An 18,194-nucleotide genomic window follows, 5' to 3' on the forward strand; every position below is an offset into this window, starting at 1 on the left:
ACTTAAATTCATAATTCTCAAAACGTTTTGACATACTCTGTCTAAAGGCGACAGTGGACTCCATATTGAAGTTGTAGGCAAACCGCACGAGTGGAAACAGATGATTTTACGTAGCCATTGCGGTACATTAACTCCTGGAAGTGTTCACAGGAGCGCTGCTACTTTCTAACCTATAACAGTTGATAGATGTCCAAAGTCCCTGCGCATCTTTAAAAACACTAACAAATTTGCACTTTTTCCAAATTTGACTTTGTTTGACTTTTTTCCAGCGCCGATTATTCCAAGTTATAGCCGCAACTTTAAGTCTCCTATCTTGTAACTATTGTAGAAACTGCAAATCTATTCTAATACTGCAAATTTTGTTGAAATAGAGAAAAGGAAACAGAAGCGCAACTCAAAGTTTAAAAAAAAAAAAAAATATTTCTTTTATTTAACAGAATCCAACTAGATTTTTTTTAGTGGATGTTTAAAAAATAAAACTTTTCAACTATAAATGTTTACAAACAGAAACACAAAATTTTTTTTTGTTTTATAAAAAAATTATTTAAAAAAAAATAATAAAGAATAAGAAATTTAAAAAAGTATTCAAAAACAAAGGATTAAAGAATTAAATAATAATTATTGGTTCTTAAAAGTAATTATAAAAAACAATCCCATTATATTTAACTAAAGAAAAGTTCTCTAAATACAGAAGTTAAAAAAAAAATGTATCTTTAAAATTACCCAGTGTTTTCTAAATTTACAACAGGAAAAATTAAAATAATAAGTTATTTTCAAAAATGTAGAAGTTTTTACATATACAATATAAATTTAAAGTAAAATAACCAAAGAAATACATTATATGTATAGAATTATATGATTTATTTTATACATTTATAGGAAGAATTATAGTCAAATTCTGATTATGGATCTTTTTCAAAAGAGAAGTTTTGGATTCAGATTCAAAACTTGAATTATTATATGAATTTGAATTTTATCTACAATTTGCTGAACTCTACTATATACTTACAATCTGAAACAATGAGTTCTATTTATTTAATTATTTATTTTTGTTGATATGATTGAAATCTTATAAAAAGAAATTGTTTTCTTAATACGTTATGGTTAACAACATAAGTTCGATAATATGCTTACATTTCTGTTCTTATTAAGGCCCCCATGACTAGTCCTAAACGTTTTTTATTCTAAAATTTATTCTTTATTCTTTAAACGTTTTATTATTCTTAATATATACAATACATACACTTAATTTTACTGATCGGGTATCCTAAACTATTAAGTTTTTTAAACACATCATTTTTATATCTTACAAGATGTTTTCTTAGATAAATAACAATAATAATGAACTGAATATTATTTATAAACTATATACAATTGGGAAAGTTTTCTTAATGCCTTTTTCTTCCTTTTGTTTAATGGAAAATCTTATAGAATTATCCACAAAACTTAAGGGATTTCAAGAGGCATTTCACTTAAAAATAAAAAAAATAACTACATACTTCTGGGCACTTAAATTAATATCACATTTACGCATTTAATGGCAAAATACTTTATAGTTGGCTATAATTAAAGCGTCTCTTTACTCTTTACTAAGAAAAAAGTTACAGTTATCATTGCTTCAATACAAAAACTATAAATTAGTTCTTGCCTTTTTGAAGAAGGATTTTATGGACTTATGGACACCCACTGATGAAAATTCTTACAAATTTTTGCCAGATAGACATACCGTAATTACAATTTTATTATTATTATTATTTTTTTTCCTATGTTAAGTTAGAATTAATTCAGAGAGTGAACTAAGAAGTATAAAAAAATATGGATATGAAGTAGAGCTAGGCGATATTTGAAGGTATTACATTATCAAACAAGAATAAGAATTTTTGTCAGCCTGAACAATATTGCTCCGTGATAAGTTGACGATGGAAAGGTTAGATATGAACTGAACACATCATGCGCATAAAGAAGCGCAGTAGTACATAACAATTCTCCCTCCACTTCTTTCTCAGCCTAGTGCAACCTGTGGCGGGGGATATTATGACAGAATTCTTTTGCGCATGCGTGGTTCTTGTCATTATTACATATCCGTGTAATTAATACTAAACTGCTTTTGTAACATTTAAAAATTATCACTGCTCTTGACAGAATGTTATGGATGTCCCCTAGGAGTGAAAAGGTCAATGCTAATGTCTAGAACGAACATATTCTCGGGATAGTTTGTAATTCACATCAAAATATAGAAACAAGCTCGATGGTTCATTCTATTATTTCATTCATTATAAAGAGTTGATTAAACCACAGAATAGTTTTAATTGAGATAGCAGCTTGTGATATTTTTTGTCTCAACCAAACCGTCCTCTTGCCTAATTATAGCCAAACACGCTGTACATATTATCAACATCTTTTATTTATATACAAATATTTACTTTTTTTTTTTTGTATTTTTAACTATCTTGAGCGGTAAGTTTGGCACATTTAGGATGACCATCGTCATAATGCATTTTCCAGTCTTTAAAATGCATAAATACACCATCGCAATGTGTACAACTATAATTATCGAAATTTGCTGGCTCCAAATCCAAGACTGGCCTTTCAGTTGGTTCTTGTTCTTGAGATTTATTTCTTCTGTCAATATTATCATGTGAAGGCTGTTCTGTTTCTTGTTGTTCTGTTTGTTTTACTGCTTCATCGTTGATTTCTTCTTCTAATTTCATTCTACTTAAATCTATTTTTAAATTACATTTTGTCATACTCTCATCGCAATGTCCTTCTAGTCTTATCTTCTTAGGTGACTGTGGTATTTCACCATCTAATTTATGTTTTTTCTTATTTTCCTCGATGTTAGAAATAATTTCATCAATAAAAGTGTTTTCTTTATTAGAATCTGTACTATCTCCAGCATCTGTGTCTTTGAATAATGTGATAGGTTCTTTAAGTTTATTTTTATTAAATGTAATATTATTCGTTAAAGCTATTTGTATTAATGGATTATTTTTATAATTCATATTTAAATCCATAGATGATGTTGTATCTACAATATTTTTATTTGAATATATTATTGGAGATAATTTTTCTGTTTCTTTTTTTACTGTATCTTTATTGATGAACTCAGGCAACTTTGCTAGACTCAAACACGATGAAATTGTAGGCACATCAAATGATCCTTCTGATGACCGTCGTTTTAGCGAAGTCGGACTTGCTTTCTGTCCAAGTGGTATGATTTTTCCATTCAAGTAATCGCTATTTTGCTTGCCAACTCTATGAGGAGAAGATGAAAGAGTTCTTTCCTTTCTCTTAAGTATGCCATTTAATGTCTTAGTAACTTCAGATTTATGGCTGGGAGAATTGTTGCTATTACTACCTGACTGCACATCGCTTGAATTTACTAAAGAGTTATCTTGATCTTCCAAACGACATTCTTTAGTTGCTGGTTTAGGCGTAGCAGTTTGGTTTTCTTCATCACCTGCCTGTTCTACCTGAATTTTGCTGGAATCATCATTACTAATTTCATGATTTGTGGATTCTACAACCAATTTTGACATATTTAACGGTTTAACTACTTCTTTATTTAATGATATGAACTCATCACATGACACTGAACGTTTTATAGATGTCACTGATTCATTATCTAACTTTATTGTTACTACTTTTTCTGATATACTTGAATTTGGCGTTTTTCTATGTTCTAAATTTGTTTTCATTTCATTTTGATCCGTTTTGTTCGATGAAGGTGCACTTACTGCCGTTGAAAGAATCGTATTTAAGATAACATCATCCATATGAGTTTCGTTTGTTGAAATTGGTGAACAATCGATTATCGGCAATGATTTCGCAGGCGGACTAATTGGAGGTAAAGCTAAACCGTTCTCTATGTTCGTTATAGGCGGAAAACTTGATGAAATACTTAGACTTGAATCTGAATTGTCCGTAGCAGTTGTACAGGAAGAAATATAGGGTTTGTAAGCATTTTTTGTATCATTTTGTTGGTATTGCTCGAAACAGTTGGTACTCAATTGTGGTCGGCTACTTGATATATCCGTTCCAACAGGATTTTCGGCAGTCATCACTTTATTCGTTGAATTGGTTGTTTTCTTTTCTGATTTACGTCGTTTTTTAGGCGCCTTCTTAGTTTTTAATTTTTTCAAATCTTCTATCCCTTTGCCCGTATATTTTCTTAAAGTTTCATCATTTAGTGTATAAAGTTTTACAAAACATTTTTTAATTTTATGCGGGCCAATGTACCTAACTTTAATAAGTCTTTTCCTTCTCTTTGGGTTCTCAGTTTGATGTTTTTTGGATTTTTTCTGTTTTACATTGTTCCCTCCTTCAACACCTTGGTTTTTCAATTTATTTTCATCTACTTTCTTTTTGTGTTGTTTGGAACGAGCCACCTGACCAGAAGGATTTAACTTAATTTTCATTTTTAATGAATTATCCGTAGCTGTTGTACAGGAAGAAATATAGGGATTGTAAGCATTGTTTGTATCATTTTGTTGGTATTGCTCGCAATGTCCTGCGATCAAGTTTCGTAAATACGAAAATGATTTCGGTTTTAAGTAATTATTCTGAGCTGGAATAAAAGCATTGAAGTCGGGAATACTTTCTACTTCATTGGCCGAAGCAGATGTATTACAATTTCCGTTTATTTCAGGCACTGAATAAAAATTAACTGGTTGATTAAGAGAGGAACTAATATTTTTGTCAATATTTGTTTCATCCATTTGGGGTATACATGGTTTAATATCGGGACGATAATGAACCGATGATATGTTATTTGACAGTTGATGTTTTAACGTTGAGTATTGCGTCACCCTGGTTGATGACGCTTGAGCAGCTGTTGGTTGATGGAAAGTTGGTTTAGTGTCGATATTTTGTTGTTGTTGTTGTTGAACTGCTGGTTGTGCAGATGTTTGCGCACAATCCTTTTGCTGATCGGACGTTGATTCTCCGCTTTTTTTCAATCGAATTTTTTTTGCTGCAACAGGTCTTTTCTGCAATATTAACTTCAGTTCAGCCCAACGATTGCTTAGAAATGCATTGAGCGATGGTATCAGTTTACTATTTGCATAGATTGTCGGAGCATGGTCATTGCTCCACCATTGCGCGCCATAATCTAATTCAAGCCATTCTTTTTGCACTGCTCTTCGGACTAGATCGTCCAAAACAATATACTGACATGGAGTCGTAGTTGAAGAAACTGGCGGTTTATGGTGAACTACACTGCTGTGCTGCTGGGCCATCACCTGAGTTTCTGGCCGGACACTAATGTGACCCCTGTGAACAGAGAATAAAACTATTATTATCATCATTGTTAAATAATAGATAACAATATTTCTTTTAGAACAAAAAATAAAAAAGCAACTTCTGATTAGTAAAGACAATTTTCGAAACAAGAAGAAATTGAAAGCGGTTAGTGCTTGCATTTGGAACAGCAGAAAAATAAGGATGTAAAGACTAAAATTCTTATCTGAAAAAGAATTGACGGAAGGAGAGGAAGAATATAGAGCAGATCAATCATCAAGAAAAAGGATTTAAACTGGAGGATACAGAAATATAACAGGAGAGATAACCATATGAAGAAAAGTAGAAGTGTACGTGGCGAATCAAGTTTTTGCATTGAAACTGATCAAAAAATAAAAAATAATTCAGATAAAAAAAAAATGAAAAATAACTCTGAAACTGAAGTAAAAATTAACAAATCCATGGCAATTATTAAAATAAACCTTAGCAACCAAAAAAATCTCAATTTTTTATTTAAGTTTGTTAAAATAATGAAAATATACTATTTATACGCGTTATTTCTAGAAGTAATTAGATTAAAATCAACTGAAGTAAATCTAAATGAAGATTCTGAATCAAAATGTTCAGAGGAGAAAGGTCCCTTGGAAATTATTATTGAAACAAACAAAATATATCCACGGCTAAATTTCACCGTAAGTAATATAATTTTATAGAAGCCAGTTAAATAAAGAAAATTTATTTCCTTTCTAATCGATTATAATCAATAAATCAAAACGTAAACAGGTTTTTCCAAATTAGATTTTATTAAATAGAGGAAAGAAAGCAATTTACAATCCACTTCTGTATCCACTGCTAATAATGTTTAGCAAATAATTTTTCTCTCTCTGACAACACGGAGCAAAATAATGCGTCTTTCGCCTAAATAAAAAAGAAATTTATCGCTAATAACAAAGAATTTCTAAAAATTAAAAATAAATTAATAAAAGAAATAGTCAAAAACAAAACAATAACTAACAGGGCGGTAACTAAATATGCTACGCCCATTTAGGGCGGGGACGAGTACGATCAGCCAACCAAAGCAAGTTTTACTAGAAGGGCGTGGTCAAAGGGTGTGGCTGGTCACGAGGCATGGAAGTAGGCAAAATAAATATTTTTAGTTGAAATTCTTATCATTGCTTACTGCAATTACTTTTAAGATAGTACTTCTTTTTTATAGAGCTGCATTTGATTACAATCAGCAACTTGCAAAAAAAAAAAAAACTTAAATCTAATTTAAAAATCTTATTTAATTGCGAAATGCGACTCATTCTTGACTATGGAAACAGGCCAACTTATACGCGTCAGAGCCTAACTTTAGCTTGGCTGTAACTAAAACTAGATTCTATTCAATTGGAACACAATACAAAATAGATTATAAAATGAATAATAAACGTGCGAGCTACAATGGACAAAACCAACAAGATTATAAAATAGTGAAACCAGAAATTCATTATTGTTACTGAATAATAAAAAATACAATAATATAATAAAACTTAATACAATAAGACAATAATTATTAAAAGTTTTCATTGCTAATTCGACCTTTTTCTCATTGGGAAGAAAGTTATAAAAGATTCTTGTCTCTGTTCTCCTATGCCAACCGATCATGCCAGTGAGCCTTTACAGGAAACTTTTCCACTGAGATTTTATCCAGATGTGCTCTATCTGATCTATGAGATAATAGTGTGACCTCGTCCCTCTTTAATTCTACAAAAATGGACTGCAATAACTTTTGATTTTGCACCCTAATTAACACACAAGATGAGAAGCTAAAATGTTTACTATTGTTTCGAAACAGTTTCGATAACTACTCCAAAAAATAACTTTACTTAACCTTAACAAAATATAAAAAATTATTAAAATGAACTTGAATTAAGTTTTCGTAACGCTTAAGTAACAAAAGTGTTACTTAACAAAATATACCATTTAACAAATCTGCGTCACTAACCTCAAATTATGATATGTTTGGCCGTAGACATCGGACACGAAACTAGAAGATATTTAAGGACATCAGAGGAGTGATAGTTACATAGTGGATACATATTTTTATCATATTGTGAATGTATTGGATCCAAAAAGACTAAGTAGGCTAACAATAACAAAGACTACCAAAGTAAGACAATAAAAAAGAACCTTCAGTAGGCCAACAAAGACTCTCAAAGTAGGTCAACAATAATAAAGAAGTCTAAAGAAAAACAATAAATAACGAAGACTCTCACAGTAAGACAGCAATTTCAAAGAACCAAAGTAGGGCAACCATAGCAAAGACACCTAAAGAAGGCTAAAGATAACACAGACTTCCAAAGTAAGACAACAATTACAAAGACACCTAAAGTAGGCCAACAGTAAAAAAGAAGAACAAGTTTTAGCTGATAGTAGACCAGTTTCAGCTGCTACCATAATAGAGAGATTGGAGTTCTTAAATAACTCCTGCGTACCTAATGCGTCATAATGCGAAGGTTTCTTGTGCTAATTAAATATTTTGCTTTGTAGCGCATATTTCCTAGTTGTAATGCAATCCTCCAGTAGGCGTGTATAGCCTATGAATTTTGTAAAGGGAGTGGCTCCCTTAATTGTTTGGTTTGTTTATAGAATTAATCCGTCTGTAAAAGTTTATAAATTTGTTAATATCCACGAATCTGTGTAAAAATGAGTTCAGTTTGCCCGTGGGTTAGAGGTGCGGCTATTGAGCCTTGTTTGTGTTGTCAGACTTGGATACAGTTGTCTTACATTTGAAGTCTTTGTAATTGTTGTTATACTTTAGGAGCCTGGGTTATTATTACACTGTTTTGGAAGGCTTTGTGTCCAAGGATGCAGTTTTAAAGTGCAAAGTTTGACTTGATTGCAGTTTGAAGAGATTTCCCATCCCTTCCGTCAGCCGTATTTTAATGATAGTACTAAATTTACATCACGAAATTTCGCTATGCAGCCTCTTCATTTCGTTACTTTTCCAATCTCTTCGGTGATTCTCCCGATTCTTACTCTTTTTTTCCTCCTTACTCTAGAAATGTTTACAAATCTTAGATCTTCTCAATTTTATTAAAGCTTTTAAACTGAATTAGAAATAGCTACAAGTAATATATAAGGTTAAACCCTAGTTCACGCGCCTACTTTCATTCAACAATCATTCAAGCCATTTTCCAAAATAAAATTTTCGGAAAATGGTAGGAAAAAAAGAGAATTTGTGTCACAAGCTCCTATTTTCAAAATTTTCTCAAAAATTAAGAATTTTATCTAAATATTAGTTAACTTTAAAATAGTGTTCACTGTAATCCAAGGATTTTTAGGGGTTTATTTTTTTGCCTCCAAAAGCTTTGCTTAAAATTATTTTTCATGTTAAGAGAATTTCAAGCAAAATGATCACTTTTAAAGAGGATCAGGCGTCAAACTCGGATTTTCATGAAACAATATTAAATCCTGGTTAATATTTTATACAAATTTTGGGATCATTTTGTTCTCTAAATGGGCACTTTCGAGGGGGAAGCCTTCCATACAACTCACCCCTAGAACTGTCGTAAAATATGCTTTCAAATATAAAACTTGAGCACAGCAACGAATTAAGCATAAAGAAAATAGTTTTTATTTATAGGAAAAACTCAAAAAAATAAAAATAAACGCTCACAAGAGGGAAAAGGACATAGTTGAAAAGGCCAACTCTGTTTTTTTGCGAAAACTATTAGACCCGTACATCGCCGTTTCATCCCATGGGTCCATGACCTGATATTTTTGGCAATTTTCTTTCATTTCCCCCCCAATTGTCTCCGTCGTAAAAAAAAGGAGTGATGTACCCCCCAATTCCATAATTGTTTTTGGCTACAAAACTCAATGTCGGTTAGCAATAAAATAAATTAAATAAAAATAAAAACTCCAATTAAAATAAAAGCCGTTTTTAGAGCGATTTTGATTAAAGAAAAGATTTAGCTTCCTCCAAAACAACGTTCTAGTATAATGTACGGTTATACCACTTTTAAAATATAAAGCATAAATAATTGGAAGATTAAAATACAGATTTCTCTTTAAAGAAAATGGCCTGGCAGGAAAGATCCATTCAGTATACCAAAATTCTTTTGAAAACTACTCCGGCCGATATTTTTATTCAGAATTGTCTTAAAAATGAAACTAATTGCTGAAAATTGGGTAAAAATTAATTTTTTTAGCTTTTGTAAACCATTTACTAAGAATATATATATAAAAAAAAAGAGGTATTCTAGCGCGTAAGAGAAATTTGTGCAAAAAAAAATTCGAAATTTGAAGAAAAACTTGAAAATTAGAAATAGAAAAATAAATTCGTAGTTAAAAAAAAATATATTTTTTGGGGGTGGAAGCCGAGTTTGACTCAATTTTTTATTTTAAAATATCTACATTATTTACACACACACACACATGTCTTAACCAAATTAGTATTTTCTTGGTTCGAGCAAAAGTAAAGAATTAATTTCTTGAAAAAAAAAATAACCGCGAAAAAGCAATTAAAGAAAAAGAAACAACAGGTGCACCTCAACAATTGTTACATTTTGAATTTAATCTTTTTCGAATTAAGCTCTATTTTTTTTTTAATCCTTCTAACCCTATATTAATTAATAAATAAAAGTGACGAACTTTATAAGAAATTATTACAGTACACTCATCAGAGGAGGCGGCATAATTTTCTATTTTGTCCAGAATGTTCCTTTGGTACTCCTTACAAAATCCTCAAAATACACGACTAATAAACTTGCTTTAAATTTATTTATTCTCGTTTTTTAAAAGTAAATCTAATTGAAATTAAGTCGTTAAATCGATCGTCCTAATTCCAATATTATTTTAAGTAAAACGAGCACTTTGTTGCAAAAACTGCAGTCAGCTTTTTTTTTAAATTATTTTTCTACCACAAGCGCAAAAACCGCTCTGGGACGAGATTTTAAATCATATCAAACCAAGAAAATGACCTAAATAACTAAAACAATTACGTAATTTTATTTAAATTAGAATCACCAATTAAATTCAAGAAAAAAGAGTAAAAATAATTTATTACAGCGTAGAACAAGTAAATAACATTTTAATAGAGATAATAGATTTATATCTCTTATTCTTTTTTATATTTTCTATTGTCTACTAGTAAAGCTTGCTAAATGCACAATTTTATTAGCTAAATTTATTACTGCAGATTCCTAATATATCAACTTTTTGGTTATGGGATGAAATAATGGAAGAAAAATATTGGACAAAAGTGAAAACTTGGGAAGATAATCCACTGAAGGTAATTGATGAGTTTTAATTTTATGTTAATAATATCATTAATGATAGAAAATAGAACGGAATAACGGAATAATTCTTTTTGCAGGAGTTATCTATGCATTTATTTAGTTAATACTAATTAACTCGAGAAAAAATAAAAATCTACACTAACGCTTATTTACGGGAATTCTTTAAAAATATTCTTTTTAATTGAGACAGAAATAACTATGAGTCTATAACCTTAACACTGGGAGTAAACCTACGTTTTAGAAAAAAAGCCATACGGTTTTTACAATTAAAAAAAAACAGTTCATTAATGTTTACCTTGGCATAGAAGTGGGTGTTCTTGAATCTAATTGGCGCGTCATTTCCATTTCACAACACATAAACACTTATTATTTACAATTATTAAGCAGTATAGTATTTTGATTAAATACTATAAATCACAAATAATCTTTAACGTATATAGCGTATTTGTCTATGATATGCACATCAGTGTACAATAATTAAAAAAAAAATATATGTTGGAAAAACACTCAAGCACAAAACGTCAGACTTGTTTACACTCCTAACACAAACATACTTGAACAGCTGCAGGCAGACAACCATTTGTGAAGCTACAGTTCAGGCCAGTTTTAACTGAGCACTGTAGAGGGCTCTGTACCTATCCCCACTACCAATTTCTCCCCACTCTTTTCCAAGGCCAAAGGACGTTCTAAATACACTGTAATGAAATAAATACAAAAAAATTATGAAACCGGTATTCTTTTGTAACCAACAGGTACCTGGTTCGGTGGAATAATTTTTATTATGAGATGAAATTATTTTAATATTGAACTTATTAGTTTTAAAAAATTTTAAAATATATTTTTTAAATACCCTTCCTAGTTCATACCGTTATTCAATATTATGAAACAGGTAAAAACAGGTTTTGCTGAACATTTCTACAAACTTCTTTATTCGAAATCGCTTGAAAATTTATAATCTTATAAATAAATAAAATCTATACATTCTAAGATCTTCGTATAGTATAAGTTTAGCGATTTTGACAGAATTTAATGCAAAATCGGTTGAATACTCGAATAAACACAGATAATGAGAAATACGGTTGCTATCTAGTGGGCAAACTTTAAACTACATGCTTTTATTTTCTTTCCTCCTTACTGATGATACAAAAAAAAAATAATAATAATAATAGAAAAGCCGTTTTCACATAGTTATTATCGCTTTTGGCCTTAGACTCATCGGCGATTAGTAGGCGACAGATATCTTATACTCCGTTTATATTATATTTATCACCTTATCAATTGCCTAATATGATTTATCTTATATAACCAGAAAAAGTCACCAATGATAACATTATCACAAATATATGTTATCATTCATCGATAATATTAAAAAAGGTCAACAATTTTTATCGTACCAATAATAAAACAGTTTTATTAAAAAAAATAATGCGTACAAATTTTCATGAAAATGGTAATTTTATTAACAAGAGTTTTATCGATTATGAAATCGATAAAGTTTTGTTCGCTCATCTGAGATTTATTTGCAGATGGTGTTTTTGCAGCCTTTTTTTTTGCAGAAAATTTAATATTTACACGATTGGTAAAGTTTTTTTTCCCCCAGAATACCATTTTTTCAAGGAGTTCATTGTTAAATAATCTATTTTCGCGAAATATTTTTGTATTTATTTCTCGTTTAAAGTGATAGCTAAAATTGGAAAAATAAATTTTTCAACATCTCTAAATTTATAGATTATAGTATTTAAAATAAAACTCTTTTGTAACACTGCAGATTTGCTGTAGCGTACACATACATATGTCCAGGCAAACGCATGCGTAACTTTGCCAACACACCAAAACCTTACCTAGCTGGTTACCAGTGCGTTTGTTTACAATTTTATTTGGGTTTCTAAATTTGAATCATCTACTTTCACGTTTTCACTTTTATTTTATTTTTTTTTGTATTTAAAATTTTTATATGGATCAACAATTTTTTACATGGGGAAATTGGTTAGAATTATTTTGTTGTATAACTTAAAATGTTTTCTCAAGTCTGCAATTCGAGAACAGAAATAAGAGAAACTCGATTATGATTTCACCCTAGATTAATTTACATATTCTTTCTTTAAATCGTTAATTGACCTGCAAGCAATTTTAACATAAAATAAAGGTCAATTGTTACCCTTACTTTGTTTTAATTCAGTTGGAGTTGGAATCTAATTTTGACCCACAATATTTTCTTAACTTACTCATCAACATAAATTTACTGAGGTCGGCGAAAAAGATTTCTAATCTCGCAAATTACGATAACAGACAGACAACAATGGTCCGTTTGTTGTTCTTTGCTACGATAGGCCATAAACAGAGAGATATTAATAATGAAAAATTTCACTTTCACTAAACTTGGTAGTCCCTAAAACAAGAAATATTGGAATACTCGTATTAAAAAAAAAAAAAAAAAAAACAGTCTTATTCCTGAACGTCGGACTTCATGGCGAGCGATCTACTGCTGCCACTGGCAGGAAACAAGCACTAATACACTTGGCACTCCCACGGTAGGAGAGGGCAAACTAGTTTGAGAGCTATGGAGGGGAGTGGTTACTGGTACAAGTGGCGTAGTAATTTAGTCGAAATTATCCTTATGTTAGTCATGTAACACTGTTCTGTACAGAACCATTCAAAAACCATTTTCTCATTCGATCAGTGATGTTTTATTTAGTTCTGTTTTCTAGCCCAATTTGGGGAAAACTTCATGATTTTTTGTTTTTGTTTTGGTACTTGTTGTTTCCTAATACAAGAAGAGAAAATTCCAAAATTCCAAAATTTTGGAAATTTAATTGACACTCTATAAAATCTTAAAAATTAAAATATACAACTTTGATACCTTTATTTTTTCATTTTAATCGAATAAACGTTATAGACAATTTGTAGAATTTTATAAAATAACTAGGCAATGCATTTAACACGCTGCGATAACCCATTTATATACAAATACATTTCCTGTACCGATAACAAATACAGAAAATTATTCCTAGTAATTATTACTTATATTAATACAAATAAAAAACTTAAAAAATTTAGTTCTTTCGCCCATCGCTTTTTCTGTTCCAAAATATTTCGTTATTAAAACTTCAAAAAAAATAAATAAATAATTATAATAATATTAGAGTACGGAAGAGATTAGCTTTGCAGTTAGCGTATTGGATTCCCACGCGGAGGTCCCGGTTTCGAATCCGGCTGCTGGCACTTAGATTTTCTCTTTCTAGGAGCTTCTTACAGCTCATTAAAGCTCTGGCCTCTCCTAGTAGGAACCAAATTTCGGTCAATTCTTGTCATGCTGCTCTCAATTTGTTAGGAGCTTTGAATACTGTTTCGGTTGCTTGGTCTCCTGGTCATTCTGGGATTCCGGGTAACGAACTTGCTGATGAAACAGCAAAGGAAGGAGCTGCGTTGATAACAATGACTCCTCAGCCCATTATCCCTGTATCCTATCGACGTTGTAGAACAGAGGTGGAACAGTGGATTTTGAAAGAACATCGGAAACGGTGGAGAACCCGAACTGACTGCCGCCAGGCTAAGGAAATCCTTGGCCTGTCAAGAACGGATATGGTTGGTTTTAGCAGGTCCCGGATCCGCCAGTTGGTTCAGGTGTTGAGTGGACATGCGAATTTAGCATATCTTCTTTTTAAATGTGGCCTAATCCAGTCGCCAAATAGTGCTGGCTGTGGTGAGTCCGATGAAACTGTGAGGCACTTTGTTGAGGTGTGCCCAGTTTATTCTAAAACTAGATTCCTCGTCTTCGGAAGGTCAAATGTCTCCCTACCGGAGATTGTAGCATCTGGTAATCTTAATGAACTTTCTAGGTTTATTCAGTGCACTGGGCGATTGAGTCGTGAAGCGCCCTAGTGTCCTGTTGCTACTTTGTTAGGTTATTATATTAGCATCTGGTAATTTTTAGCCGGATTTGTTTTTAAACCCCGGTATCTCTCATGAGATGAGGGGTGGGCGGGGAACAATGGGCATCAGGATTGCCTGCGTTCCTTCCCCTTTTTTTGGTGGAACCGCCCGTCTTGTACAATCTACAATACAAACAAAAAACTTAAAAAGTTTAGTTCTTTCGCCCATCGCTTTTTCTGTTACAAAATATTTCGTTATTAAAACTTCAAAAAAAATAAACAAATAATTATAATAATATTAGAGTACGGAAGAGATTAGCTTAGTAGTTAGCGTATTGGATTCCAACGCGGAGGTCCCGGTTTCGAATCCAGCTGCTGGTACTTAGATTTTCTCTTTCTAGGAGCTTCTTACAGCTCACTTTGTTGTCTGTAACGAGAGAATACTGTCCGGAGGCCGGCAGTGCCATTGGAAAAAAAGCTCAGGGCGCCAATAACCTCAGATGTTGACGCGCCTTAAAACATAAAATAATAATAATATTAGATATCTTTTGATGGAATTAAAACAAACAAAAAAAAAGTCTCTTTTACCAATAATTTAGTTGTTAAATCTCATAAAATCTTCCGCATTTAATAAGTTTTCTAAAGGTTTAATGAAAAACAAAAACCCTCTCTAGGATTGCGACAGATCACACTAGCTTGGCTTTGCGGTGCGATCTCTGGCTGGGCCAAAAAGAATTCTTTGGTTTTCGGAGAAAAGCGACGAAAGAAAAGAAAATTGTTTTTCAACATCGATTTACCTCAGTGGCTATAAATAACATCGATATGATAATTTGAACTTCAGACAGAAATAAAACGGTGCTCCGATTTAAATGAAACCTAATTGTGCCTTAAAACCAATTTAGTTTTGAAATGTGCTCAATTCTTTGAACTTAATAACCAAACAAATTCTTGAAAAAACAAGAAATCAATTTTATTTTTTGTCCCAAACATTGTTTTTATTCAATTTGAGCAAATATTTAAAAGCAATTGTGATCATTTTATGTTTTTTGCTTTTTCATTGAAATTATTTAATTATTTTACAAATATTTATTGTTAGTTAAAACCGTTTAACAATAAATTATTTTTGTGTTTTAACATTTTATGTTTCGGATATTTATATTCAATTGGTGTTATATTTAGATACGATTATTGTGTTCATTACGTTCGTTGTTATGGGTATTAATCTAAATGTTTAAATATATTTTGCCTTTTTTAATCTTTTTATTGATTTCTAATACACGATATTATGTATTTAAAAGAATGTCATAACTAGGGAACGGATTCATATGTATTTACATATTTTTTTCTAGATAATTTACAGACGTTTTTCAACTAGAAGTATTCATACTGACCCTCTTTAAGCCGTTTGAGCCTACTTTTATTTCAAATATTTGGATGTTATCGCATATTTATACATATTTGATTAAAATAAATAAATATTTCTACATATTTAATCAAAATATGTACATATTTTTCATTTTGGGCATATTTTCATAATTGGGAAGTGGTTGACAGGAACTGTGAACCACAGACTGTGAATCACAGTGGTTAAAAAAGTGTTTTTAAAAGCACCAAGTCGCATTAAAATGCTAAAAGATCTCTATCCAGACTTGTGCCTTCCACCAGAACCAATATTGACAAGATGGGGTACTTGGCTGGAAGCAGCTCAGTATTACTATGAAAACTACAATAAAATCAAGAATGTCCTTTCACATCTCGAAGACGAAGCAGTAGCGATAAATACAGCCAAGTCATTGTTCGAGAAACCTAATTTAAGGAACGACCTTGCATTCATTTCTGACAATTGCGTATTTCTTGCACAAGCCATTACCCAAATTGAGTCCCAAAATGTTCGACTGACAGAAAACGTGTCCAACGTTAAAAAAAGTCATCGAAAAGGTGGAAGGAATACCTGGGAGTAAGGGAGATCTGATCAGATCAAAACTGGTAGAAGTACTGAGCAAGAACAAAGGGTGGGGGACCATCTGCCAGATTTCTGATATTATCAGTGGAACAGAAGTCACCTCAGAACATCGTGTACCCTTTACAACCAACGAGATAACTTCTTTCAGCAAGGCACCTATAACATCTGTAGATGTTGAACGATCTTTTAGTCGTTACAAGTCCATCTTACGCCCAGATCGTCGTCACTTTACGTTCCAACATTTGAAATTTCATGTGGTTGCAAACAATTTCGAAGAGTGAAGTTTTCAAAATTGAAAATTTAACACATCTTTTTATGAATAGTAAAAATGTTCTTAGTTGTATAAATCATTATAACTTGTAAAAACAAATTACTTTGTTCCTAATAAATTATTATAAATTGTAAAAATGTTCTTTTCTTCTATAAATAATTATAACTTGCCCCCCCCCCAAAAAAAATCCATTTTCATAAAAAAAAAAGTCCATTTTACTTAAATATTCCAGAAAATATTTTAAGAAAATCACATATTTTCCACATAATTGACGAAAATAAATGCATATTTTAGTTAAATATTTGGCATTTTTAAATACATAAAAATCCGTTCCTTAGTCATAACAATACATAATAGTTAAGAAATAATTACAGTCGAACGTATAAAGGACACTCTCACTAGCGACCACCTCCATTTATGTTCAGTTTTTGGATTTCCCTGTTTTACCCCTATACACTTTATATATAAAAGAACCTCCCGTCTAACGGACACTCTACATAGCGACCGCGGACATTGATTTTGGGGAACAGATTAAATGTTTCACCTCCCACCAACGACCCACCTTATTCTTAAAAAAGTTCGTTTGACGCGGTGATAAAAAAGTAATTATCCCCTCTCAAGTTTTTCTTTTTCTCTGGTTTTTCCTAAATTTTCCTATAATGAATATATAGTTTTCGTGACCACAAATTGTTAAACTTAGGATGGATGATTTGCGAGGAATCGGTCAAATAAAACAACTCGTCTTTTTGCCAACGTTTCGACAAATATATTGTCCTCTTCAGGGCCTGGATATTACAAATACAAAACAATTTACAGAGTCAGTAACATAGAAAAAACAGTAAAAATTAGTAATATAAAAATAAACAGTAAAATACAATAAATTCTTTATAATTATTGAAACTTACGTGGCTATGCGGGGTTGGTTGAGTTACAGAAACTAAGAGCCAGAACTGGAGAACAGGACAGATCTAGCGGGACTTACACGGGAATTTTGGTAATTACAATTGGACAGATACAATAGACTAATTACAATAAAAGAGTAAATACAATAAATATTGGGAAATTTCTTTAAACAACAAAAACCGTTAAACACAAAACACAGGAGAAACCAAATAAGCTCAAACATCTTGTACCATTTTAATCATTTTTCAATATTACTTTGGACGAACAATATTATTTTTTCCTATAATATGTCTCTCAAACGAAAGTGGTTAACTCTAGAAGAGAAATAAATGTGTTGGAAGATTTTTGCAAAAACCAAATCGAGCCATCGTCAACTTACCGAAAGATTTGTCCTATTTTTCTAATAATAGATGATAGTATGATGATAATTTTACCATAAATTATTATTGTTAGGAATAAATGTGATGATTATTATAAAAATTATTAATTAAGTCAATAATATGTATTTTTTTAATAAATTTTTTTGATAATTAAGCAAAAATTTGATGCATATCATATAGCTAAATAATTATGCAATTATTACGTTTTTAAATCTAATAATAATAAACAATTTTTAAATAGATGTTTGGAAAAAACCCCATATTTTTTTCATTATGAAACTT

General features: G+C 31.1%; 2 protein-coding genes across 7 annotated transcripts in view; one reads left to right on the plus strand and one right to left on the minus strand.

Moving 5' to 3' along the window:
• Positions 1-926: 926 nt before the first annotated feature.
• Positions 927-18,194, minus strand: part of LOC141447919 (uncharacterized) — a 133,734-nt gene continuing 116,466 nt past the window's right edge. For 4 of the 6 annotated variants that reach the window (XM_074115850.1, XM_074115851.1, XM_074115852.1 and 1 more), the window contains one exon: positions 927-5,271. In XM_074115850.1, coding sequence (XP_073971951.1) covers positions 2,442-5,271 — 2,830 coding nt within the window. In that variant the 3' untranslated portion in view covers positions 927-2,441. Of the gene's footprint in view, positions 5,272-10,818; positions 11,958-12,687; positions 12,952-18,194 lie in introns of those variants that run through there. The other 2 variants (XM_074115853.1, XM_074115854.1) reach the window with 2 other exon arrangements.
• LOC141447921 (alpha-mannosidase 2-like) overlaps positions 5,711-18,194 on the plus strand; it is a 202,369-nt gene continuing 189,885 nt past the window's right edge. Inside the window, exons 1-2 of the mRNA XM_074115856.1 lie at positions 5,711-5,930; positions 10,424-10,516. Of these exons, the coding sequence (XP_073971957.1) occupies positions 5,769-5,930; positions 10,424-10,516 (255 nt within the window). The 5' untranslated portion in view covers positions 5,711-5,768. The remainder of the gene's footprint in view (positions 5,931-10,423; positions 10,517-18,194) is intronic.

The sequence above is a fragment of the Rhodnius prolixus genome, unplaced genomic scaffold (assembly GCF_049639745.1).
Source record: "Rhodnius prolixus isolate KJV_2025 unplaced genomic scaffold, Rpr scaffold_13, whole genome shotgun sequence".
In the NCBI taxonomy this organism is placed as follows: domain Eukaryota; kingdom Metazoa; phylum Arthropoda; class Insecta; order Hemiptera; family Reduviidae; genus Rhodnius; species Rhodnius prolixus.